General features: G+C 38.2%; 1 protein-coding gene across 1 annotated transcript in view; it reads left to right on the top strand.

Annotated features, from left to right (window-relative positions):
- The window catches only part of BAG3 (BAG cochaperone 3), a 20,029-nt gene extending 750 nt beyond the window's left edge, over positions 1 to 19,279 (top strand). The window contains exons 2-4 of the mRNA XM_085305279.1: positions 11,984 to 12,331; positions 14,541 to 14,921; positions 17,978 to 19,279. Of these exons, the coding sequence (XP_085161405.1) occupies positions 11,984 to 12,331; positions 14,541 to 14,921; positions 17,978 to 18,751 (1,503 nt within the window). The 3' untranslated portion in view covers positions 18,752 to 19,279. The remainder of the gene's footprint in view (positions 1 to 11,983; positions 12,332 to 14,540; positions 14,922 to 17,977) is intronic.
- The last annotated feature ends 5,518 nt before the right edge of the window (positions 19,280 to 24,797 follow it).

Genomic DNA, 24,797 nt, shown 5'->3' with positions numbered 1-24,797 from the left:
AAGAAACCCAACCCAGACTCTTAACTTGTCAAGGTTTCTTTTCTGGTCACAAACTATCTCAGTAATTTTGCTGTCTGGTTTGGTTTTGTTTTTAAGCATGCTCAGAGAAAAGCTGCATCTTAGTCCAAATATGTCCATGGAAAGAAGCAGCTGAGGGGAGAGCAGTTGTGATTTTGTAAGGGCCCTCATAAACAGCTCTTCCAAGTCAAGCTCTGTTGGTTCTCGGAAGTACAGCGATTTGACAAGTACTAGCATTTTCTGTAAAGAATGCAGTGGCTAGACAGAAGGTGCTGGAAACTTGAGCTGAACCAGAAGTTACGAATGCAGTGGAAAAATAATTCCTATGGGATCTTCTTGTGTTTGCTTGCAGATAACATTGTTTTCATCCCCAGTACACCAAACTTTACAGCTTGCCTTTGATTTTGCAACTCAGTGGAGTGGGCCRGGATGAAGCGTTAGTATCAGAGCAGTGACACAGAGGATGTGATTTGGGCACCCTTGCTATTTACAGTGTCACCCGCAGCTGCTCCYTAGAGAAGGGCTCGGCCAGGGACCCGTGGAGGACGGCTCCCCGGTGAGAGGTGGCGGTGCTGGGCCTGCGCCGTGAAGGAAGCCGGGGCRGCCTGCGCGGAGCCGCGCGCCTGGCCGGCAGCCCGGAGGCCCAAGGCCGGCTGGCGTCGCCRCCAGGGAAGGCTCCCCAGGCTTTGGGAGTCAGCTGGCGCTGCCTGGCTGTCCCTCTAAAACGCTGCCTGGGTGACGGCTGCGGAGCGGAGCTGGCAGAATGCTGCGGAGCAGCGAAAGGCTTTGATCAGCCTGGCCACGCTCACGTCAAGCCCACCCTTAACAGTACCCAGGGCTTCACTGTTCTTATCGTGTTGGGAAGAGCCTTACGCCTGCTTGCGGGGACGAAGTGCTGCTGGGGTTGCCATTTTAAGCAGTAGCCCATTGTAAAAAAAAAACTTGCACTGAATTTAATTATGTGTAAAACRTATCCACGATAAATCAACATGAAGATACCCGATATCTTCAAAATGTATCTTCAACATACCTRTTACAGCCTTTTCTTTCTGTAGCCTTATTTAAATCAAAGCACTAAATAGAGATTATTATTTCAAGAGTTTAAGTTTTTTCTAAATACTAAATGAATAATAATAGCCTATTTTGTGAGTGCAGATTGTAACTGAAATCTTAGTGTGAGAGCAGTATGGTATTTAAAAGAAATGAACAGGACATACTTTTCTATCMTGCAGTTGCTGAATCCAGGAAAACTTAGTGCAATTGCATTCACAGATACAACAGATATTATTTTCAGAGTGTGGAAGTGAATCAAAATTGACAAGACATATCCTTCTATCCCATTTTCAGCTTTATAAGTACTAGTTAATTTAATATGTAAGTGTATAATTCTGATAATAATGTAGAGAAGCCTTAGAAAAATGTAATTCAATAATGTGAATATTTAGAATGCAGAGGAAAAGTGCTTTAACTCCTTTTGGAGACACTGTCTGCCTAGTATAATGAGGCACCCATTACACTGGCTGGTATGGCAATAAAAATAACATAGCAAGTATGTTTCTTTCTTTCATAAAACACAAGTGAGAAGAAATCTGTGCTATTTACTTAAAGGCATCTATTATGAAAATAATGCTTGATGCTAACCCATTTAAGAGAAAAGTTACATTTAAGCTGCTTTTGATAATTGCATGAGAACAGGAATTTGAAGTGCTCTAATGGATCAGTATTCTTTTGAGTGGGTGCTTGAAACAAAACCAATTTTCAGCCCTATCTGATACAAAGTCTGTGGTAATGAAAAGTACTTCTCTTGCCAAGTTGCAAGGGTTATTATACATAAAAAAAAAAAAAAAAAAAAAAAAAAAAAGTTGCACCTGCTTTTGAAGGGCTTTGGAGGAATACCTTCTTTTACAAACGTAAAAACATGATAATATGCACCAGAAAGAGATTTGTATGCCTTGGGATTGTTCACTGGTCCCAAAAGATGAAAATGGAAATTTGTTGATTTTTGGGGAGCTCCAGTCTGATGTTGTAGCTAAGCTATGCTGGCGAAGACAGAGATTAACCACTGACRTTGAATTTCAAACCCAACAATGATTTTTTTAAGGCATTAGGTACWTTTTTTTCTTTCAATTTAAGAAGGACTAAATTACAGATATAGGCAGATAAAGGCTGGGTACTAACACTCTTCAGTTCTGAGTTAGCATAAGAATGAGAAGAACTGAGAACTTAAAGTTTTAGGGAGTGATCTGAGAATTAGAAAAACTGACTTAGTCTTTCATGCATATTTTACTGGGATGATTTTACAAAGACAAGTTGTACTCACTACTTTGATACATTGTTCTCTCGATAAATTTCTGGAWTCAGGCAGTGAACTAGAAATTCTGTTGATCCTTTGTGGTGTTCTTTAACCATTACAGTATATCTATCCATATGCTCTCCCTGAATATTCGTTCCCTTTTTTTTTTAAGATGCTTAGGTGAACAAACATGCTATTACATTTTTAAGTGGACAGGGTATGGAGCACAGATCTAAAGCTAGCAGAGCTTTTTAAGCTAAATGAATAACGTAGTTGAGACAGTAGTAATAATAAAATTCCATTTGGAGTTGTTGATACTGGTCTTCTTGCTTACTGTGTTTGGCACCAATGTAAGTATGTTGGCTGCAGTAAACTGCACCAGATTTATAATCAGATTAAAGGAGAAGGAGCTCTCAACCTGGCGCAACTCCGAAAAATTCCAGTCCATGATAGAGCCATTTTAAATCAATGGAACCAGACCTTGAGTTTCCATTTCACTGTTTAAGTTGCTTGTCCTTGATTCAAATGATCCTGTTACTTTATTACTTAGTTTAGCTTTTTTTCCACCCATGCAAAGAATGTGTGTCCATGCTGTTCATGTTTAGCCCAGTTACTTGTATGAAATCATTGCAATATCATGCAATATTGCTGGATTACAGAGCTGATCAAGAAGGAATAGAAAATCTCTTACCAGACTTCAATGAGGAAAAGAAAAAATGAGGACTTTATAGATGACTGAAAAGCATTATTAACAAAAACATCTCATTAGACTAATGCTATTCCTTCAAGTGACTAATTAGTTAATAGTAAGYCCTTCAAAAAGGGTATGATCAATATCATGATGTATGTACATACATACTTTTAGTAGAAAAGTGTTCTCCCTATAATTTCTTTCTTAGAATTATTCATTTTGCATGCTTACTTGCTGCTTGTTTCCTGTCTTAACTGATGCCATCGTAGCTCAGCATACTTTCTGCAAGGTTGTCTTAAAATGTTAAATCATTTAGTGGATATTCGTTCCCCAGAATTTTGATTAAAGATAGATTACATTTAAGGAAGAAAACAGAAACAAGATTTGTGTAAATATTCATTGATGCCCCTTGGATATGTTGCTTCCACATGCAGTAAACCTAATGGGAAATACCGCAACTAAAATTAGGCCTAAGGAACTGACTGTGCTGAAATTCACTGAACTAATACTGTGATCATCAGTAGATTGCAACTATCTTATGTTAGAGATTAAAGCTAGCTGGTACAGCTTCAAGTCCTGGAACAATCATAAAGATAATATATTTATTGGTTCCAGCAATGACTGCAGACGTCTACAGAAAGAAAAAAGCTGTATTATCTTATTAAAGGTTTCTGTAGTATTTGGGAACAACTTAACTGCACCTAAGTTTCTGTCCTTACCCTTTCTTTTACTTCATGACTTAGACCTCTTTTCTCTTTGCTTCCCCAAAAAAGTCTTAAGTCACTAGATTTTCATCTCTTTAGCACGGACCTTATTYTTGAGCATTGGCTTCTCAGGTTCAAGTTGACTGAAAATTTCCTAGGAGGCCAAATTGGAAATGGCATGGAAATGTCAATAGCCTCTCTGAAATCCTGCATCATTTGCAATGATTTTTCTCAAATTTCCTTCCATTGATGAGTAGGTAACATTTTAGATCTGGAGTGTTTTACATTCTTTTTGCTGATGTGCATTCTACCACAATTGGGTTTATATATCACCCATTCCTTTATAAATTATGCAGCTGGGTTAAGTGTGCTGTATAAAAAGTGTATAATGTGTAGAAGTTGCAATACTAATACTATTAATTAATAATTAATTATTTGTGTTAATTAGAAATGTTATTTAGAAGTATTAATAACGCAATTTAAAATTAGTATTATTAAATACTAATATTATTGATAGTGGATTTGGGGAATAAATTTATAGAGGTACCATAAAACAAGGTGAAAAAATAAGAAAAAAGAAAAGAGAACACCAATAAATTACATTAGAAGTAATGCAGCAGTGTCTGGGCAATCATACAAGAGGAAAGATAAGAGTTTTGTTTGYATAGTTCTTTATAGTTTCCAGTAGAGTGTACCTTTTAGCTARATGAGAAGGAAAGAATATTGTGCCAACGCTCATAGCCAACAATCATATTCTTAACACCTGTAACTTGCACATTGGCATGACTTTCATCTAACCACGTTGTGAAAATAGAATTGTTCCCACTTGAATCATGATAAGGCAGATAACAATTCAGTATGCTTTGAGGTATAGAGACAGTATCATTCACTAGGTAAGTTCTGGCTCCTCCTTTTTTTGTGGCAGCTATGCCATCACTTCAAGCTAAATTATATATAAATATAAAATAGCAGAAATGGCTTATGAAAGTTTCTTAAAATTACATTATTTATTTACAGATGAAAAATGCTATATCTTCAGCTACTTTACAGAAGCTGTTGTTTTGATTCTTCTTTTCTCCTTGGTTTTACAGACATGGGGTGGTGAAGTGAGTTGACTAACATCACCAAGTAGGCTGGATAGCACAAAAGTTTTTATGGTTGATGACAAAGTCTCACAATTGATAAATAAGGTGCAGAGTAAGCAAGTGTTTTTAGTGTTGGAAAATTACCGTTTAAGAAACTGAAATTAAAAAACCTATGTGCAAAATGAAATCTAGCTGAAAATAAAGAYACTAGCAATTTACACTGACTCTTTAATTGTTAGCTATTTACTCTCCTTTCTATGGGGAAATGTTATGCTCCTTCTTGAGGCTGTACTTTTTTCTRTGTTCTAAGGTAGGTTGGCCACCTACTTCTTAGGCAAGCAGGCAGTGGACAGAAACAGCTTACCTTAAAGTATGTCATTCTTAAGATGCTTGACAAGGAAATTTCTGTTAGTGCTCTAAAGGGCTTTTCTTCAAATCAGTGCATTACACTTGACAGTGAGTGATGACACCAACTCTCTTTTCCTCTCAGAAAGAGGAGTTAGCAGACTCCTCTGTTTATAGAAGTCACTGCTTTCTCAGAACATGTTCAGTTCAGCATTTTTTGAATTTCTGATGCATTTTGTATGGCCAACTTTGAATCATGGGCATAAAGAGCAAGTGTCTTCAGGCCTGGGCCAAGACATTTTAGCTTCAGAAGAATCAGCTTAATGATCAATAAAGGAACCATTTTAGTTCCTGAAATAAGATTAGTYCACAAGCTAGCAAACAGGTTGGCTCTGGTAAGGCTCTCAAATTCTGAAAAGCCTAGGACCTGTGATTAAACTTCTCCCTCAACTTTTAATAGTGTTTGTTTATTTCTAATGACATCATTGCCCTCTGCCACTTAGAGCATATACTGATGAAATGCTTGTATAATACAGCATTATAATTACAAGAGAAAACAAAAGCCTGGTTCACCTATGCATGTGTAAGTTAGGAAATAAAACTCAGCATTTAATAAATAAAACATCAGAAGCAGCTTTGTGTATAAATAGGTTACATTATGTGACTGACATGAAGTTCTATGAAGACAGCTCATGAGACTAAACTTATTCATGGCTTCCTTCAGTCACTAGCTAATGATATCTTGCTCAAATACCTATGTGCTCAGTCTATATACTGGAGTACAAATAGTGAGTAAAAGAATGAGAATGTAAAAATCCTCAGTGGCTGAAATACAGTAATACGAAGTTGCTGGTCAGTACTTACAGCAAATTAGTCTCTGCCTTGTCCACCCATATTAATTCTCTGAGAAGTATTAATGATACACACTTTCTGATTGTGTTGTACTATTAATATGTATAAACACACAGCACCCTTGAGAAACATTTTAGTATTTTAATCAAGTTACCAGAAATATTTCGATGTGCTGATTTTACTACAAGCAAAGGTAGTCTAATACTTTTGACTTATCTGCATAGAGCAACAGAGAAGAAAATACTTGTCTAAAAGCRAAATAACAGAGGATATGGAATCCAATTCTAATATGGACTGTTTTGCCTGTCYGTAATTTTTTTTGTAAACAGATTTTATACACCATTCTTACATTTGAATATGAGATAACACTGTTTTTTTAGGTCATCCATGGCAATTTTTGATTTAAAAATAAAGGCTGAGTGTATGTACAAGACAATTTAGTTGTCATATGTGACATATGTCAGTCACTCATTTCAGTTGCATTGTTCTGTTTTCTTATAAAAGAATGGAATTGTACTACTCCCTACTTCATAAAAATACTTAACAGGGATCACAGTTATGGGAGGTACACTTTCAACGTAAATAACATTTTCTACTGGCATTTTTTTCTGTTTTTGAGCAACCTGGATACTTCTATTTGCATGATATTCTTTACCACAGCAATTTAAAAGTTAATAACCATACTGAAGTCAATAGATCCTTTTGTTTGCACGTAGAAAGACACATTTTTCTATAGGTAATGTTAAAAGTAAAATTAGCATTCTTTTGCTAGATAATATTTACAAAACAAGTGTATATTTAAATCTGTACTGTTGCTCTATAAGCTGCAGAAGTGCTAGATGTGTATATTGTGTGTATATTTTATGTATGTTTTAGAGAAATGAATTGATGTAGTTTCTACAACTATATCAACACAGTTTAAGAGAAGTATTAGGGCATGATTGTAGCAGAACTTGCTTATTAAGTTGTTTTTTTGTACATAATTTTTGTATAAGAGGAATGAAAAGTATAATATGCAAGTAATTTTAAAAGGAAGATTCCAAGTTTGATACTACTATTGAAGTAATCTATTTTGCGTACAGACTATTTTGACAGATTTCAGTATATCAGTACAGCCATCTGATTGACTTGCATGGGAATTTACTTGCATAAGCAATGTCTGAATTTGCAGGGTTTTGTCTTTCAATCTGAAATAATACTTGAGCAGTCATTGGGGCACATGAGGAGTTACAGCATTATCCAYTGCAGATAGGACTTCAGCAGAGGGAGTTCTGCTCAAACGTCTTGTTTTTCTCTTACTGTCTCACTTAAACTCGTTCCAGAACTCGCTTAAAATTTCTGAGTAAGTTTAAGGATTTTAGCATCGTTCCTGACCATGCCCTCTCCATGGGAAGCCAAGAGTAGGATGTGGGGATATGAAGTGTTTTTTCCAGTTGCTCAACTTGTGCTGGCTGCACCTTTATTTATCGTGGTGATGACCTCACAACAGAAACGCATGTCCTCTTCCCAAGAGGTGTGATGGCTGCAATTCCTCCCCCGCTGATCTTCCAGCACTGTGCGGCTGGGTCGCTTGTAGCTTGTCCAATGCATTTTCTTTCTAGTCTGAGCAGGACTTGTCCAGTGTTCTTTGTAGTAGTGCTTCATGAATGATGGGTTGGATCCGAGTTTCTAGTGTTGTTTAAAGCTATCTGAAATGTAGGCTAGTACTGTTTTTAACATTTCTGAGCTTTTTGAGGGAGTTTTTGTGCTCCGTTCTTTTGGAGATTTTGTCACTTAAATATAAACTGAGCATCTGATCACAACCTGGATTCCTATAACGTTAATTGTCAGTTGTTCTACTTATGAGAAACTTCAGTAATATTCTATTTCTTTTTTTTTCAATTTTATTTTCAAAGTACTTCTTGATTCCCTGGGTGAGAGGAGGATAAACTTACTTTGTTTTCTTAAGCAGTTACAGAAGTTTGGTTCCTGCTTTCCATATTTTGAACTGGGAAGGAGGATGGACTGAGTCTTTTAATTCATTTATTAATTTATTGTTCATATCTTTTTATGCAGGTTTGTGCTAAATGTGAACTCAGAACTTTTCCAGATAAAATGTTTGTTTATATAAATAAGCAAAAAAATGTGTTTGTTACAGGGCAAATAAGAACTGAAGAAGAAATGTTTGGTCTCCTGGCTGGCTATGGTGTAAATTTTGAGAATGAAAGTGTTCAGGGGGATTCCACGAATCTCTTGCTCATAGTATTGCAATAGGAGTTTTCTAGAGCTTGATGCGGATCCTCCTCCCCTGTCAGGCTATCCCCTCGATACCAGTGAGTTTCTCCTATCAGGAGTCTCCCAGAACCTGCTGGTCCAGGTTGGCAGCGTAGGCTGTCCTGTAGCGAGCAAGGGATTCTTTCGGCTGAAAGCCTAACTATTGGGATGTCAGGATATCTGCGTGGCCCTGCAGTTGTGCTGGATCTGCATTAAAAAGGAGTCCCAAGCAGTTGGAGCTGTTTAACTCAACTAAGGCAGTTTGTTTCAGTGCCTTTCCTCAATGTGGGGTGTTCCAAAGAGTAGATTGCTGCATTTTCACAGACTTACGGAACTGTGTGGAGAAAGGAAACAGGAGAGAGCAAGAAAGAAGAAGAGATGTTGAGAATGTGATACTAACTGGCTAACACAAGCAACTGCTTATGGAATTAAATATTAAATATTGAAAGAACAATGTGGATCAGGAAGAATAGTTGTGATGAAAGCATCTTTCCTGAATCTGTGATCTCTCTGTGTCGGACTTGCTGATAGCATAAGAAAAAGGGAACTTGTGTTTTTTCCTTTACTGAGGATAGCTTCAATATAGCAGTACTGTACGGAGACCAAAAAAAGAAAGTGTTCCTTAGTTAGCAGACTTGACCATAGGGGGAAAAGAAACCTGGAACAAAGGRCCAACTCTAACTGCTAACTTTCCACAGGAGCAGGGTAAGTTATGGGCAGCTGTAAGAATAAATGACAAATTACAGGAGTGTAGTTTAAGAGAGACATGGAGCTGCTGGAGAGAGTCCAGTGTAGGGCTACCGAGATGATCAGAGGGCTGGAGCACCTGCCCTAYGAGGAACGGCTGCGAGAGCTGGGCCTCTTCAGCCTGGGGAAGAGAAGACTGAGGGGGGATCTKATCAATGTGTACAAGTACCTGAAGGGAGGGTGTCAAGGGGAAGGGGACAAACTCTTTTCAGTTGTCCCATGTGACAGGACAAGAGGCAGTGGGCAGAAACTGAAGCACAGGAAGTTCTGCCTGATCGTGACGGGGAATTTCTTCCCTGTGAGGGTGATGGAGCCCTGGCACAGGTTGCCCAGAGAGGTTGTGGAGTCTCCTTCTCTGGAGATCTTCAAGGCCCGCCTGGATACAACCCTGTCTACGATGCTCTAGGTGACCCAGCTGAGCAGGAAGGTTGGACTAGATGATCCCCAGAGGTCCCTTCCAACCTTACTGATTCTATGATTCTATCATTTTTATGCTACTGTCCTTAAAGAGGGAGCAGTACTTCTATTAAAAATGTGTTAAAACTTGCCAAAAACTTCACTTCAGATAYAAACTCAGTTGTTCAAAAAAGCAATCCAACCTGATTTTTCTTTGCTTTTGTACTGCTTGTTTTGAAGTTCTAACCAGGGTTTAAGTTGCAGAGGCAGATCTGTCAGATTGCTAAGCTGGTTCAAAACAAGGGCAGCCTAAAGGATCTGAAAAYAATGATATGGATGAGGAAACCCATGGTCAAAATGCTAGGAAGGTATTCATGGAGGATAGAGGGGAATGGGACATGGTGAGTGTTCAAGCCTTGGCAATGATTTCTTGCTTAGAGAAGACTCCAGAAGACTGAAGGGCTTATCTCAAAATTGAACAGGTCAAAAGACTGCCAGTCTTTACAAATGCCAGGAAAGTAGGAGCTAGCCTCTAATCCTTTAGGGTAGAATTGTTCTACTTGCACCTTGCTATGATAGTGGAGCATGAGTGGAGTGACCATGGCCAAGATACTTCCCTTGTTGGGAGATCTGTAGGTACTCCTGGCCCATTCAGCACCTAAGCTTTTCCAGGCTTTGACCCTTCCTACAGGGAGTCTGACAGTGCTCGAAGTGAGTGAATCTCCTTTTTATAGTAGTGGGAGATCTAAATCTAGGTGGGGTGGCTTACTCTGAATTCTCCAGTGACATCCACAGCTTGCCTGCCCCCTCTGTCAGAGGAGAGCTTTCCTCAGAGAGTGTGTGCGRAGCAGCTGGTGAGAGCCAAGCATGAATGTATTGAGTCAGCACTGAGCTACAAGGTGTTTCTTCCGAGTGTCGAATCATCAGTTTTCCTCACTGGGAGGCAGCCTGGTCAGCTCTGYGCACTTGGCAGAAATTTGGCTTTGCACATAGCCTCACATGGTTGCTAGCTGAGTGCAAATCAAATTTATTTTCCAGCAAATGCAGTTTGTTGGCACAGCTGTGTGCCACTCCAGATCCTAGAAGAAACACCTGCCAGAAGCACTGCAGATTCTGGTTGTATTGGTAACTTCATTGGTCCAACAGAAAGCGAATTGACAAATAATGCAGTAGTTGGTCATCAGGGTCCTGAAGTCCCTAGATCGTCTGTGTTCAGGAGATGAATAGTTTCCCAGTAGAATGAATTAAAATGACTCATTTGTTAGTGGTGGATCCCAGTGCAGAACTTGGCGTGAGATCATCCTTGTTCTGTAACTGGAAAAGCCAACTTCAAATTACTTTCCTGTGAGAACTTTCTGGGCTTAGTTCTCCTCTGTGCCTTTTTCAGGATTTTTCCTCTGACTGTGGAGGCTTTTTTTTTTTTTTTTTTTTTTGTCAGTAAAAACAAGTACAGCATCGGGGCCTCTGGTTTTAAACTTCTTCCTTTATGTACTTTTTAATCTTTATTTCATTAACTTACTGAATAATAGAAGTTATTCTCTACAGTTTCATAGCTTACAGGATTTCTCAGAAATTGCTTTTTAAAGACATACTGTCATATAGGAGAAACACTCAGAATCTGATCGGTAAAATAGTTAATTCTTCACTTAATGAATGAGTATATTCTATATACAGAGGCTACATAAACTAAATATTTTTGCAGCTTAAACACCTCTTTAAAAATAGGGTTCCAAACACTTGCACCATATGTCCCCTTATTAAATTCCCCTCTTACTGAATAATGACATTACCCTCTGAATGACAGAGGTGCTTGTTATATGATCTGACTTAGAGATACATCTGGAACTTGGCCCTAGCAGGGCCTCAAAATAGAATGACCGTTGCAGGAAGAACTTATTAGAGGACTTATGAGGGATCTTAGTACAAACCACTTCCACCCTTGCCAGAGCTTTGACATTGTTCAGTAAGCATACTCAGACAACACAGGGATTTATTTTTTCAGCATTTTTCTCTTTATTACACTATCTTATCTTCCCCTCTTCTCTCCCTCAGTATTTACTGAAATGAATTCTCTTTTAGCTGAAAGTGAATATTAGTGGATATTTTCAGTATCCAGCATCAGCAGTTCTTAGCCAGTGGGAAGAACAAGACCAACAAATTGCAAAATCTTACTTCTTACATGGGATAGATTCTGAAGCATGCTAAGGAAATGTCTCTAGTCTCACAGATGGTTGTTTAGAGTGTTTCCATCTGAAGCAGGTAGACCGGAGGCTATATGCAAGTAATGTATGCTAAATGAGAAACTATCTTAATTAGATGGTACTTTAAARCCTGAGTTGATATTTATCAGGGGATGGGGAAGAGGTAAGGAAAGGAAGAGACATACAAATAAAAAAATACTTAGCTTCCTTTCTTCTCTCACCTGCAGTTCTGAATTGTTTGGAACTATAGCTAAATACCCTGCTYGGATCTGGGAGGGTCTGAAGTCTTAATAAGCAGTTGATACTGTTTTTAAGATGGGCCTTTAGGGCTGCTTTTCCTTACGAGGTGCATTGAGCTGAGTTGCTAGCAAATGCTGTGTCATATTTTTAACTTTTAGGAAGGCCAGTCATCAGCAAATGGCCCATCTCGTGATAGTCCAAAGCAACCACAAGCAAACATGGGATACCCAAAACTGCGGGCTGGCTATATCCCAATTCCAGTCATCCATGAAGGCATTGATAACAGACAGCAGCACCCCTGCTTTTCTGCTCAACAACCTAGCGTGCAACGGTTCAAGACAGAAGCTGTGCCTACCACAGTGCAGGCACAACCACCTTTAAGGGGGGCCTATGCCCGCTCCGAGTCCCCTTCTAGGGGACATGCTGAAGCCTCTCCGACAGATAAACAATGTGGACAGACAACAGCAGCTGCAGCAGCCCAAGCTCCAGCTACACATGGACCTGAGGTAAGTTGTCAATATTGCTAGGGTGTGTTTGCATTAGTCTTTGCAACATTTGTGACCTGAATGTCACAAGGCTAGTTTATCCTTCAGATATCCAAACTTACCACAGGATTACATTTTCCAGATAATTCCAGAGTATTAAAATGCAAAAGTGCACAGTCATTTCAGCATAAGTGTTCACCTTTTTTTTCTACTATCGTAAGTTCTCATTCTCAAATGATTATGCAGAAACGGATGCATGTAAATTGTTTCTGAGAAAAGAGATCCTCTGAGTCATGCAGGTTGTCTTACAGTAGATGAGGATTGCTTATGATTTATGCCAGTTACTCTGTAAGCTGAGTATGCAGGCAAGTCTCGTCTTCTATGCTGTAAGTAAAAAAGCCCCATGAAGTGAAAAAAGTGAATGAGGCAAAAATAAATACAGCTAGTTAGCTAATAACCTGAGCCATTTTAGAAGTTTGTRCTGTTGTGATCTTTGCTTTCCAATTTAATACTTCACTCTTACTAAGTGTATAGATTTACATACATAGATTTACAGCTTTAAAATGAATTGTAAAATGTTTTTCTCCTTCAGTGGTATGTTAAAATAGTTACAAACTATGACTCCTAAAAAGAAAAAAGATGACTTGCTTGGTTTTTGTGCCAGAAGATAAAATTTTGGCTTGCTTGTTCTCTCTAGAGAATTAGCAGAAACTGTATCCTTCTACTATACTAAAATGTATCCTCAGTTTTAATCAAAGGAAGAYGAGCAGAAAATTCAACCTTTATGAATTTGAGAACATATCAGCAATCTTGTAATGTAGCAGTAGTGGATTTTGCTCTGAAACCTGTTCTGAATCTGAACAGTGTAATTAAAATTCTGTTAGCAGTAATCTCAGCTGTCTCAACTAGCAATGCTTTATCCATGCAGTTCAGGCCACTCTCATAGCTGGGTTGGTGTAGTGAAGGGTTTCTTGTTTTCATTCTTCCCCAGTGTAGCCAGAACTCCCCAGGTGCGCTGTCTAATCTGTACAATCAGTTTTTCCTTCTCCTGGTGTAGTACAGTTGGTCAGTTAATGTGCTTTGTCTCTTACACAAACTGACTGCAGGAACATGTCATCTGTGCCTCCAGCTGCATTGCTTTGGGATAGCTACTGAGGTCCTGAGAACATGCTGTTGTACACTTAGGTAACATGGTGTGGGCATTAACTGACCAGACCTTGTGGCTGTGCCTTTGAAACCCACATAGGCAGGGCTACCAACAGTGGCAGTGATGGGTACAGTAATACAAACAAGCATTTATTTATTTTTTCATTTTAGGTAGCTGTTTCATAGCTGAACTGATCTAATAGATCACCAGTACCAAAAGAGAGGTTTTGTTCCCCTTCCTCTCCTGTCTTGCTTGCTCTTCTCTCTCTTCTGGCTGTATTGTCCTGCCCTTTCCCTTGTGTCAACTCCAGTCTTACATGGCCTTTCACTGAGGCAGTTAACAAACATGTCAGAAAACAATCTTTTTTCTCCTCTAGTTAGCCGGTTCATTCAGCTCATAGAATGGTTTGACAGCTGCAGCAGTTCATGCAAAGTAAGTGATGGCATGGCAGGAAAGAGGGAGGGAGCTGTGAACTAATGAATTGCCTTTTCCTATTCCACRTGGGTGCTGGATTCAGCAGTGATTCCAGGTCTACGCTATGATAGGTCTAAACTGTAGCAGCTATCATTGCTAGTGCTAGTGGGACTAAGTTACTGGAAAGTCGTAGAAGGAAAAAAGGCATTAACTGTATGTACCTTGCCATCACCTACTTCAGAATTGCATGTTTAAAACAAAACAAAATCTATTAGTGTGATCAAGATCAGAAAGCTAAACTTGGTGTGCCTCTATTAGTGGTTTGTTTTTGTCTCTAGCATGTAATTTGTTTGCTTAACTTTAGTTTGCCTCAAATTTAACAGGTTTAGACAGGAACAGCCATGTAGAAGCAGAAAACATTCTGACTGAGCATCCCCTCCCTGCCCATTTGAGGGATGGGAATGCTGTAGCTCAGGTTTCTACTTGTTATAATGATGCTCTCCCACTAGTTCTGCGGTTTGTCCAGAGGCACTTGGCAAAAAAAATGCAAGGAAGTAGATCCTCTGCATGCCAGAAACACAGGTTCAGTTTCCATGACTATCTTTTCTCTTCGGAAACAAAAAGTACTGTGAGGATTAAAACTAATAATGAATTTTGTTTTCACGACAGCCTCAGTCTCCTGGAGCTTCTGATTCACCAACGGTTTCCCCTCAGTCATCTGGCAGATCCAACACAGGAAGCCATCAGCTTCCTCGTGGTTATATTCCAATTCCTGTGATCCATGAAAATGTCCAAAGGCAGCCATCTCAAGTCTATCATCAGGCACAGAAGACACACTACCCTGCCCAGCAGAGTGAATACCAAGCCCATCAACCAGTATTTCACAAAATTCAACCAGATGACAGGGAGTCTAAGACAGCACGAGCCCAATCTCCATTCAGAATGTCTCAGAAAGGTTCATCGAGTCGTGAAAGTTCGCCAGCTAGAGTTACAACTCAGATACAGCCCCAAGCTCCTATCAGAGTACAGACAGTTGTAGACAGACCTCAGGTATGTAGATTGGGGAGGGTAAATACACACTAATTACTTTGTTGGCTAAAGTTGAAAAGTTTGCTCATACTAGCAGGTACATGAAAGTACGTAAAGCATTATCCATTACTGGTTTTAAACAAATTGAGAAATTCTAATTGATAACAGCTTTGTTGTTGAGGTAATATATTAGCAGCAAGTTACCTTTGCACCTATCAGGTATTGGAAGTCTTCAGGTCATTGAACTACATTAAGCAAATCACTTCTAACATGCAGAAAATGATTTTCCTTTCATCAGAGTTTAATTTGGTATAAGTACACTGAGGTCACTGATGTTGCAGTATGTGAGGGGTTAAAAAAACAGGTCTATGAGCTTTGCGGCATTTATGTAAAAACGCCTCATAAATGTCTCAGAACCATTTAAAATAGCTTCAGATGCAGAAAGTAATTTCAGTTATGAGGAAAGTGGATCAGCATAGGCTAATCTTAAACCTTTTTCTCCTTCCTACCTGAAGGACATTCTTCTTGACAGATAAATGTCCTGGAACAACAGTTTTTCACCTTTTTCAGAATAGTGAAGTTCTTCCTTCCAATCTACTTTTCTCGTAATCTAAGACTAGTAGGACTTGAATTAGACCAGCAGGCGTGTATGTTAACACTAGTGTTTCTTTGATCAAAAATTTGAAACATTTCTTCATCTGTACACTGAACTAATATATTTAACAGTAAGTATGACTCGTCCTTTTGTCTTCCCTATTTCTACCACTAAGAACAATTTAGTGTCCGATACTGCAAGTAAAATTTAATAATCTTAGTGTTCTGATTTCAGGGATTTAAAAGCAGTAACGTAGTGTTAGAAAATGGACATTATTTTGTCCAAATTGATGTTACAAGATTACCACAGGCTGTTCAGTTTGCCCAAAATGCATACGAAGCACACATACTCAGAACAAAAATTTAGAACCAAGACTAACTGAGATTTAAACTACAAGCTCATCCTATTCTGGAAGTACATTATCTGTAAATAAATATCCTCTAACAGAAGGGAAGGACTAAAACTTGATTCAAATGTTAAATAAAAGTAACTTCCTTAGAAGTACAAGTTGTAACCTGCCATTAACTATACCTTAAACCTATCTCTGCCCTTGGATACAGTTTATTTTAGATATGTAAAGGTGGAAACTAGCCACTTTCCATTATGTTTTAATAATATTTTTTTCATGTTAAACAAATGTTTTACTAAGACTACAGTTAAATATCTTCTGAGTCAAGAATTCCTCAACACAAAAAGCTAAATTTTATTGGCACTTGTGAGCATGTGGAAGGGAATTTTATTTATGTAAAAAAAAAAAAAAAAAAAAAAAACACCCTAGATTTTGTGTCTGGAGAGTTCTTTTGCATTGAAACTGACAGAAGCAGAATTAGGTTGATACTTTCAAAAACCTTGTGCTAGACCAGACCAATTAAGACTTCAGAATTAATGACATATCCCAGGTTTTAATACGAATTTATATTTAGGGGTGAGAATTTGAGGTCCCTAATCAAATTTTATTCAATGTTTACGTGGATTAAAGTCATAACAGATTGTCAGTGTAGATGAGTTTTTGAAATTCAGGGTACTTACTTACATGATATAAATATAGGTATTTTACTTCAGGTTTCTACATCTGTAAGAGCCTGATCATGTCCCTTTCCAAAAGCACTGTTTGTGTGCATGAATAAGTAAAGGAGCTGTCAGGGGAATGAAAGTACAGGTCTCATGAACTCCAGCTTTTCATTAAGGCTTCAAAACCCTATTCATTTCAATTTTGATAGATTTCTGAGTTCATGACTGGTTGTTATTTGTGTAGTAACCCCAGGGATTATCTCTAAAAGCTACAATGAGTAAGACTGTTATAGTAACCTTTCCATGCAAACACTAAAAATAAAATCAGTAAACACACTAGCAAAAAATTTAGTATCTTGAAAATGGGAATGGGATAAGAATAACTCAAAGCAAAACTCAGCAAAATACTGATAATTCTTCAAGAAATAMTGTATCTGAGTTGGTGACTCACTGAGGATGACATCTGGACTGCACTGAAGTCAGCTGGAAAAACCTTACTGATTTCAGTCAGGCCAGGGCTTAGCCTAACATTCCATTTTATWAAATTGCTTGTAGAGCTGACTTCTGTAAGCACAGGCAGTATTTTGTAGTTTGAAGTTTTATATCTTTGAGAGTCAGTTGGTATTAATCTCAGAGCTTTAAAATAATAACTGAACTCTTAAGTATTTTTTTTTGTGTTGTAGAATAGTAAAATTCAGCAGTGCACAGGTATCATTTTAAATGCTCTAAAATTGCAGTTCTAAAACTGCAGAAAATTGGATGCTAAGTAAAACTTTAAGTTCACCACCAACTCATAAGAGAATGTACTAAAATCACTTCTTAATGAGAATAGCAAGAGCAGTGTAGAATAAGACTCCTCTGTTGGGCTCTTGGGATAGTTGCACTGAACTCCCCATGCTGTGGGCAGTGCTTTAGAGAGAGGGCTTGGTGAGCAGAAGGAAGCTTGGTAGCTTCCTTGCCACAGTTGTGGGTTGGGTAGGCAGAGATGGAGATGGTAATGGAAAGAAGAGGAGAAAGGAAAACTTTTGTTTCCTCTTCCCAATTTGTTAGTTTTTTCCACATTCCTTGTCCTTACTGAGTCATTAAGAGTCGGAACCAGCATTAGGAGGTGAGGTTACAGGGATATGGTGTTTGGGAGAACCTTAGCCAAATGCCTGGCATAACTGTATTTCAGTTTTCATGTTTAAATGGCAATTCAAGGCCTAGATTTTACGAGCATCTTTAGCCTTTTGGGGTACTCCAACCTGAGACAGGTGGAAGCGCCTGAATTTCAGAAGAATAGGTACTGATGTCTTCTGAAAATCAAGATGTTTGTCTAGGTGGTTTCAGACTGGTATCCATGGTTGAGTCACTCCTGAAAACCTTGGACTAAACCTTTCCTTTTTGTTATTTTTTTTTTKGGGGGGGAGGTTGTTTTAAGAAGAAATAATGTTTTTTTAATATCTCAACACACACTTTTCTTCCTCAGCAGGTTTCTCAGCAACAAGTCCCACCTCAAGAGCCACCAAGACCGTCCCCACCACCTGAGAGCAAAACAGAAATCAAGGCAGTCCCACCACCTGATACTGAGATGCCTTCACCATATATCCCAATTCAGGTCACTCACCAGGAACCAGATTCTAAACCACCGCCTCAGAAACCTGCAGCTATGCCGGAGAGAGCTGAGAAAAAAGTTCCCTGCCCAGCTAAAGTTGTGCCCCCACAGGAAGGGCCTGCTCCTGAAGAGGCTGCAACAGTGAAGACAGTTGAAATGGGAGAACCTCAAAAGCATCCTGGTGTTTTGAAAGTGGAGGCAATTCTGGAGAAAGTACAAATGCTTGAGCAGGCAGTCGACTCCTTTGAAGGCAAGAAAACTGATAAAAAATACTTGATGATTGAAGAATATTTGACCAAAGAGTTGCTAGCCCTAGACTCAGTGGACCCCGAGGGTCGTGCAGATGTGCGCCAGGCCAGGAGAGATGGTGTAAGGAAGGTCCAGAACATTTTGGAAAGACTTGAACAGAAAGCAGAAGATGTCCCAGAACCAGTTCAAGTTGATGGACTTCAGTCAACTTTGCCAGAGCCTAAGCCACCACAGGAAATCATGGAGATTGAACCTTTGGTAATCAAGAGCAAGGAAGATACAAGTAATAAAGATGCTAAAGAGGAAACCAAAATGGAACGACATCAACCTGAAACTAAGGAAGAAGTGTTTACCAGTCTTGCCAGCACAACAAACACATCTAATAATCCTACTGAACCATAGCCACATGCTGAAATTAAAAGCTCTCAGACTTTATAACTTAAAGTGTGTTTAAGTGGATTTTAAGTTGCATGCATTTCCAGAGCTCTTTTCAACTGGTTTTTAATCATCATAGCAGCTTGGGACACAGTAAACACTTCATGGGGGAAAGAGGGCGTTAGAAAGAAAGAAATGCATTTATCTTTTATTCTTACACTATGTAAAAAATGTTTCAACAACAAACCCTGTATTTTAATCACTTATAGGTCAGCTGAGTGCAAGAAAAATAAAAACAATCAGGGTAAATATTGATGAGTGTTGTATTAGGATGTATTCCTWTGCAGGTGAAAATCAATGTCCTGCCTTGTCAGAATACCAGTCCTTCTGTAAGTGTAGCCACTCTAATGGTAATGTTTTATTTTTAATGCTCACAATTGGGCACTTAAAGTAATGATGGATAGAAAGTGTGTAAGAAACTGTGGGGATATTTATATGTGTGCAGGACTTCAATGCTTTATTTTAAGAGGGAAATAAAATAATATAGAAGCCTAATTTAGTCTTGTGATTTTATAAGTTGGAAATGTAAGGGCAGTAATCAGTCTCAAATACACTCTTCTAAAAATAGAAATTTCTTTTAGTACCTCATTGTAGTTGAACTCTGACAGCTGCTTTCTTATCAAGATCAAAATGTGTCCTTCAATTTCCCTTGCCTCCTTTCAATTTTATTTCATATTGCATGTGTGGATTGAGGGAATAATTTGGCTTAGCATTTCTTCCCCCCCCCCCCGTCTTTGTTCTCTCCCCTCCCCCTTAGTCACCACTTAATAGATTTTTTTAATACATATATATATATATATATATATATATATATATATAACATCAAGAAATTAATATCTACTGCTATTTGATTTGCAGAAATTTACCTTAGGGCGTTCTTGTCCTGCAAAGTCACTAGCTTTTTATTAACTATTACTTCTAAATTTCTAGGCAGACATTGTATTCATTGAGCCAGTGGGATTTAAAGGCACTCCTCTTGTTTTGTGAACAGTTGCATTTTTTAAAAAGTACTTTGTGGTTGCAGTCAGCAACATAGGATGGTTAAAATAGGGGACTTCAGCCACATCCATGTAAAATGAAAGCAATGGAGTCAAACCAGTGTGGAATGAGAGCAAGTAAGGAAGGAGTCAGAACCAGACTCTAGAAATTGTCTTTAACTTTCATTTGTAGATTGAACAAGTCATTTAACTTCATAGCTCATGTTTACAGCATATGAGGAAAATTTTCATCTAATACAGAAGCTCAGGGCAATTGATTAGTTATTGAGTTACACTTGAATCATCAGGAGATCAAAAATCAGGTTTCAACCTATCTGAGATCCTAGTTATAAAAGGCATGCTTGGAGTGATAATCTAGAATTGTCACAGTTTATCTTAAAAAAAAAGTATAAATTGCAATACAGCAAGCATCTTGAAATAACAAATGGACTACAAGCTGCCTGCTTAGTTATAGGTGGAATATTGATGCTTCTTTTAGTTTCATTTTGATAGTCAACAACACTGTAAAAATGTGTCTTGTAACCATTTGGCTACTCTAGCTTTTGGAGCAGCGTTGTAGGCATTCCAGCATTAGAGGTGTGAAAGTTCATCTGCCTGCATAATACTTGTATGAACTCACTTCAGTGACGCATTCCTCCAGTAGGATTATATTTCAGTTCAGGGGACACGTCTTTGACATCACATGACAAAAATACTTAAATCAAGGAAAATCGGCTGTGAGTTCACACAAACTATAAACAAGGCCTGTGGAAGGCTTAAGGCTCTCTCTAGTTTCCCTTAGTGGCCTAATAGAAGTAATTCTCATCAAAAATACATCGTTASCAGAGATGGCAATGTGGAAATTCGGATTGCAGTCATAAAAGCATACTATTTCCAGGAAGTTGTAACTACACAGATGCTATCCTTTCAAAATGTCATCCGCAGCTAATGGGGCCTCATTCATATTACGTTATATAATGTTGGTCAGAGTAGGTGGAGTCAATTACAATTTTTAAAACCTTTTTATTAAGCAAAGCTAGGGCTAGAACTATATTACACTTAGCAGCACTTTAAAAGGATTTTTAAAAACAGTGATACTGTAGAATAAGGGGCCAGTCAAAATGAGGAAAGGTTTCATGTTCCGCCCTAATAAGGGAAGTACATCTGCCTGTCCTGGAGCTGCCTGTTTGGACGGTCCTTGCTCTGAGTCACAGCCTCTCTTTGTTTCCTCTGTGGCTCAAGAGTAAACTACACCTGATCCAGCATGTATGTCCTGACACATCGGTATAGCTACAGATTCTGCATTCAGACTGTAAAAAGGGAGAAGAGAAAGATAAAGCAGATAAAGCAAAAACTCCATGTATTATTTCACGTGAGCTTGTGCTTACTCTCCATCTTTGCAGAGCCTGCTTGCTTCGTCATGTTGGTACCTGTGATGTGGGTAGCTGGCAAAAGAGAGGGATCCTTTGTAACTTAATCTCTGTGTAAGGCACTAGCTGCCCTGTGTTTTGACCCTCACTGACAAGCTGTGGAAACTTTATTTTGAAATTCAGGTAGAAAGTAATTAGGCTTTTAATAGTAACAATAACAATTACATCACATTACATTTCAAATACAGCCGTATGCAACAAACAGCAAATGTGCTGTGCTGTGGAATACAAAGTATTCAAATATAAATGCTGGATTTGCAGTAGCCATTTTCAAACATGAAAATACTCAAAAGGTTTTCAATAACAACAACAACAACAAAAAAAAAAAAATAGAAGCTACCTGTTACTTATTTGAACCGATGTCAAGCATTTATTTTTTTCAATAAGCAAGTAATTCCTAAGTCAGTGAAAGGCAGCAAGCTTCCTCTGCTTCAACTCTCATACAAAAGTAGCAAGAGGGATATGAGAAACCTCTATATAGAATCACAGTAAAAGCTTAGGCTATTTTCTGATTGCTCTATCTTGTCCCGCTAATGGTATTTTAAAGACGTGTAGTGGTCTGTTCTCTATATTTAAACTATCACAGCAGTGAGGCATTGTGTTTCCTACAAGTATAGCATTTTGACTACTTACGCAAGGCCAAATAATATCCTACTCTGAGAAAGGAGCGACAGATATTTACATTGCCCCCAGGAACACCTAATTGACGCTGTTGGTGTCAGATTCCTCCCTGTCTTCATGGGGAGGCACAAACCCTTTTTCTGGGGGGTGTTTGACTTTCAAGTTTGTGTTAGCTCAGCGGTGTTTCAGGACAGGCTGGAGAAGGAAAAGCGTACAAGGCAATCTCCACCCACAAGGCATGAAAGCAGCATAGCAGTTCATTAGAAGCAGTTCATCCTCCAGTCACTCTAGCAGCCATGTGAGCCAACATTTCAGACTCAGGGTACTCACCGAGGATGTCGTGTGGTTTACTTGTTAACATGACAGATGAAATACAAAAAAGGCTTCTGCTGGCTGGCATATAGCTGCTAAAGAGGATGAAGGCTAATCTCAGTGTGCTTATGAGAAGATTTTCGTTTGCTGGGTTTTTCATATCCCTCCTTTGATGTGCATGTATTGTTTGTTTTTTTTTTAAATATGCAAGTAACCAAATAAAGACACTACTGCATCATGAACATGAATTAAATGAGACACACACTAACATAAACTTTGAATGGACTCAGTTTAAAGGACTAATTGCAGACAGTAATTTCTGTGACTTTTGGACAGGTTATGTCCAARTACTGAGATTTAGGCATGTTATGAAACTAAAATCCAAATTGTCAGTTGTAAGCATTTAATACAGGATCAATTTTGTTTTTGTTACAAAAACTAGTATTGCCCAATAATGCAAAGTTACCCTGAGAGGAACAGAAAGTGAAAAGGTCGGAGAGGCTTTTAGAAATAGCTAATTGAACTCAGTAGTTCACACTATAGAATACAGTTTGAAGCTATTTGTTAATCAAACAACATATGATTTCCTAGAGTTTTAATAGGGTAAATATTAAGACTCAAAATCCAAATATTTCTCTGGATATGTACATAATGTCATTACGTACACTTGGACAAAATCATTTTAACAATAAAGTGATCTTACTAGCACATTCTCCTATTTATGTGAGTAGGAATGTCTTATAATGGTACAGTACATTCACATGGAATAGTCTGTTTAAATTGTTTTTCTCTCAAGGCAAATCATTTGCTTAAAGATAAGCAGATGACGCTAAACTTATTAACCTTGCTGCACAAAGAGTGATTCTTTKATACTGGTACTTTGGATTTCCTCGCCCTGCACAAGCAACACATTCATTGCATTGTTTATAGTATCACTCTACATTCCTATGAATGACAATGTGAATGTGAACAGTTTGTCYACCCTTCTCTAACATCAGATACAAATGTTTTCATATGTCGACGAAGGGAATCTAAAGCAAAAGTTACTTTAAAATCGACAAGAACCTAGCTACAAAGCAGTTTAACATGTACCAATTTTCAGCCAAATACCTTTCTTTTCTGTTTCAGAATTTTAAATAGCCAACTTAAAAAGTAAAGAGGAGAGGCTCTTTAGTTACTGCTCACCTGAATTTTCACTAATATCTCTAAAAGATGGTATTCTTCACAAAATGAAGGAGCAGGTCTAGCCTTCAGTACCATATGCCCCTGCAATATGGTCAAACATTAGTTGAAGGTCTCACAGTAAGTTTTAGTTTATAGAAAGAAAAGTGCATTTTCCATGCRTATTTTAGTAAGAATACCAAAAGGCATGGATCTATAAAGGTGCGGTTCATGTTTCAGAATTAGAAATGGACTATGGAGTTTTTCACCATTTGTCCTTTATGTTTGATGTCTATTCAATGACTGTATTCTGTGAAGTGTGTTGCACAACATGCAAAAATCCCTGTTAGAATTTCCACTAATTGATACTATTGTTGGAGGTCTCAGTAAAAAGGCTATAGACTGAGCAGTCATGAAAATAAATAGCTTCTCCCAATAAGAAATGATACCCACCTATGAATGAGGCAAGCAGGAAAGAAAATGTAATGAAGCTTGACGTGTCACTACATTTATAATATTCATTCAGTAGATAAACAGAGRATATAAACATTCAAGGCTGTTCAGTTGCCTTCACAAATACCAAATTCATTTAAAAAATGGGGGGTTGTATTAGTTTCAAAAGAATGAAAAGAAATACATCGAATCTCACAACAAAGGAGTATAGAACTTTGCCTGGCTACTGCATTTCTGTGACATCTGACAATGAATAGATTGTATTTACAAAACCATCTAAATGGCTTGCCTATAATGTGAAGCCCTGATTTATTGCTTTTAATCATCTTGTGAATTTGAGTTCTCGTCCATTGCTGTCCTGTCAGAAAAGTTCAGCTCCTTCCATTTGCAGAAATGAGCAATATGTCCAGAATAATTATCTTGTTGTATTTCCCACAGGGTTGGTGGGCAGGTGATGAATATTTTCTGCAACCCACATACATTTAGGAGAAAGAATATGAAGCATCAGCAGTCTCTCTCATCTTTCCCAGTGCAGACCTGGGAGCAGATCTGTTAGTAAAAACTACAAAATTTAATCTAGGGAGTTTATCCATTTAATTTGAATAAAAATGAGCTTAAGTTAAGCAAAACCTGAAGCAATATTGCTCAGCTGCCAAAACAGATGGAGATTTTTGCTTCCGAAGGATAGTTGAAACGGTAAGACATACCCCTAAGTAAGTTTTTCTACATGTGCTGGTGCTTGCTTGATCCCCAGGGTCCCCTTCAGTGTCATCATTTCTGATCAGCTCTTATCTTACCTCTCATCCCTGCTCTCCTCAGTTGCATTCCCAACCACCAAGAAACTTTCCTCTTCTTATGGTCCATTTCCCCTTAGGAAAGAGTGAGATGGAGCGTATTTGTATATGCAGATTTCTTGTTGGACAATTTAGAGAGTGTGAGAAACAAATAAAGTTTGTTGTTCAAATCAAGAAGTGATCTTGATCCTCAATCATTAATCTCAAAACTTAACCAAAACGTCTAGATATCTAGGTATCAGATATAAAACCAAACAAAGCATAT

Source organism: Rhea americana, unplaced genomic scaffold, assembly GCF_003343005.1.
Source record: "Rhea americana isolate MKP2758 unplaced genomic scaffold, rheAme1 scaffold_218, whole genome shotgun sequence".
NCBI lineage: Eukaryota > Metazoa > Chordata > Aves > Rheiformes > Rheidae > Rhea > Rhea americana.
Note: the sequence above shows the minus strand (reverse complement) of the source record. Positions and strands in the feature narration are given on the sequence as shown.